Here is a 2,810-nt window from a genome sequence, read left to right on the forward strand (position 1 = left end):
ATGTGATTCACAGGCTGAGCTTGGGAACACACTTGGGGCAACGCCCCATAAGATGCAGCCCTCTTTCTTTGTAAAGACACGAGTCAAGAAGATCATCTGTGGTGGTTTGAATATCTTTGGCCCAGGAAGTGTCACTATTAGGAAGTATAGCCTTGTTGGAGTAGGTGTGGCTTTGTTGGAGAAAGTGTGTCACTTTGAGGATGGCCTTTAAGACCCTTCTCCTTGCTGCCTGGAAGCCTCTCCTGTTCGCTTTCAAAACAAGATGTAGAACTCTCAGCTCTGCCGTACCATGCCTGCCTGGACACTGCCATACTTCCACCTTGACGATAATGGACTGAACCTCTGAACCTGTGAGCCAGCCCCAGTTAAATGTTGTCCCTTATAAGAGTTACCTTAGTCGTGGTGTCTCTTCACAGGAACGAACTGTAACTAAGATGTCATCCCATTGATTTCCAGCCCCAAACCCTCCTTAGAGCCTCCTTCACATCCTTGTTTCTCAAAGAGTAGATTAAGGGGTTCAGCATTGGGATCACCACTGTGTAGATCACAGCAACTGTGCGGTCCTGGGTCAAGGAGTAGCTGGACTTTGGGCGCAGATACATAAAAAGTGTTGTGCCAAAAAAGAAGCACACAGCAGTGAGGTGGGAAGTGCAGGTAGAAAACGCCTTGAACCTGCCCTGGGTTGAACGCATTTGTAGGATGGCGATGAAGATTAAGAAGTAGGAGATCAAGATGGTGAGAGTACAGCTCAGAAGGTTGAAGCCAGCAAAAATGAAGAGCAAGATCTCACACAGCGAAGTGTCCACGCAGGACAGGGACAGGATGGGCGGTCCATCGCAGAAGAAATGAGTGACCACGTGAGCACCACAGAAGTTCAGACTGAAGATGCAGCTTGTATGGATAAGAGAATTGAGAAACCCTGCTCCGTAGGAGCTGGAGATCAGAGAGGCACAGACGCTGGGAGACATGATGGTTGGATAGAGGAGAGGATTGCAAACAGCAACATAGCGGTCATAGGCCATTGCGGCAATGAGATAGCACTCGCTGGTGGCGAAGCCTGCATAAAAGAACATCTGAGCCATGCAGCCAAAGTAAGAGATTACCTTTCTCTCAACCAAGAAGTTCATCAGCGTCTGGGGGACCACCGTAGAAGAGTAGCAGAAATCCAGGAGAGAAAGGCTCTTGAGGAGGGCGTACATGGGCGTGTGCAGAGTGGTACTCACATGGATGAGAAAGAACATGACCAGGTTCCCCAGCACAGTGATGGCGTACATGACCAGGAACACCGCAAAGAGTAGCTTCTGGAGCTGGGGGTCATTGGTGAGGCCCAAGAGCTCAAACTCCATCTCCTGGCTCAGGTTTGTTCTTTCCATATTTGTTCAGCTCTGCGGTGCAGACAGACTACAGACATGAAACTGAACACTTGGGGACTCTCACCATTTGTTCAAGCATTCCTGAGATTAGGGTCTTTTGAAGAGATCTGGCTTAGTAGATGAGGCTGTCATGGGAGAAGACCTTCTCTTCTTGATTGGTTGGTTGATCAGTAAGCATTACTTGCGATGCAACGGAAAATATAACACCTATACGAAATCTCTTTGAGATCATAAAAATTCTAAGCAATGAGACATTCGCTCTTTGAATCCACATTTAGTGTTCTGTCTACATGACTCTGTGTTGCCCTCCTAAGCAAGTGTGGAGTGCCTGGTGGCAAGGAGGGAGCTCATATGCTATGTGCAAAATGATCTGTGTAAGCACAAAATGAGCAGGTCTTCACTGCTAACCAAGTGTGTCACCTGTGGGATGGACCTAACATCTCTGGATTTCAGTTTTCTTATCTGTAGAGCAGTTAACCTAAAATATCATGAAGACTCAGTAAGACACAAATCACTTGAACACAGAGCAGTGCACTGAGAAAATTCAAGGGATGTTTCCAATGGCTGTTCTCACAGGGCAGACAAGCCTACCATATAAACACATGGAAAAGGTGAGATAAAACAATAACAAATGGAACACAAAACCTACCACCCAGTGGTATAGATAGGAATACATGCTAAGCAGCAGTGACTTGAACAGGCTTTCCAGAAAGCTGAGGCAGGTTCATTAGCTCAGGTTAAAATGCACCCCTATGGGTACAGCATAATCTGATTCCAGTTACTGCTGTTTATTAAGATGATGGTAGCTGAAGATAAAGAGAGATTGGGGGTAGTGCAATGAGCCAACTGACATTGTGGACCAGGGGTCTGTCGACAAGGGAACATACCCACCCATATTTATGAAAGTATCCATCATTTTCAGTAAACAGAACCACCCTGAGTTCGGGAGCTATTTGTAGACAAGATCATGCCCCCTCTAAGGCTAAAGTCTGTAAAAATGTCTTTCCTATTTAGAGAGTGTTTCTGTAAACATCACCCTATCCTTGCTCTATTGGCTCCTCTGCCTTCATGGTCTGGAATTATCTCTGGGTCCTAGAGTGGTTTCAGTACCCAGTGCTTTGTTGCAGACACAGTTTTGCAAACTCTGAAGCCAGCAGGCATGACTAGGTAGGACAAAAACAGCCAATAGGAACTCTTCTCCTTGTCTTTGAGGGAGAAAGGAATGCATCCGTGAAAGACGTTGGATGATTCAGTCCAGAGTTGTACTGAGTACACCAAGGTGCTGGTTAATCCCACTGCCAGAATCTCCAGGATCTTGAATCTACCCAGGCAGAATAGTCTAGCTATATAGATAACTGAACTTAGCTATGGGTAAGTAACTAAAAGGTCATGTTTATCAGGGGAGGGCTGTGCGTGATAATAAGAAAAACATTTGGG

At 46.1% G+C, this 2,810-nt stretch overlaps 1 protein-coding gene across 1 annotated transcript; it reads right to left on the reverse strand.

Annotated features, from left to right (window-relative positions):
- Nucleotides 1-353: 353 nt before the first annotated feature.
- On the reverse strand, nucleotides 354-1,678 carry LOC116084983 (olfactory receptor 5AU1). The gene has a single exon (XM_031362345.1). The coding sequence runs from the start codon at nucleotides 1,371-1,373 to the stop codon at nucleotides 438-440; it is 936 nt and encodes a 311-aa protein (XP_031218205.1). The 5' UTR covers nucleotides 1,374-1,678; the 3' UTR covers nucleotides 354-437.
- Nucleotides 1,679-2,810: the final 1,132 nt, after the last annotated feature.

This window comes from Mastomys coucha, unplaced genomic scaffold (assembly GCF_008632895.1).
Source record: "Mastomys coucha isolate ucsf_1 unplaced genomic scaffold, UCSF_Mcou_1 pScaffold9, whole genome shotgun sequence".
NCBI lineage: Eukaryota > Metazoa > Chordata > Mammalia > Rodentia > Muridae > Mastomys > Mastomys coucha.

Excerpts from the sequence above, each read along its gene's own strand:
- LOC116084983 (XM_031362345.1), bottom strand. The coding sequence starts at position 1,373 with ATGGAAAGAACAAACCTGAGCCAGGAGATGGAGTTTGAGCTCTTGGGC.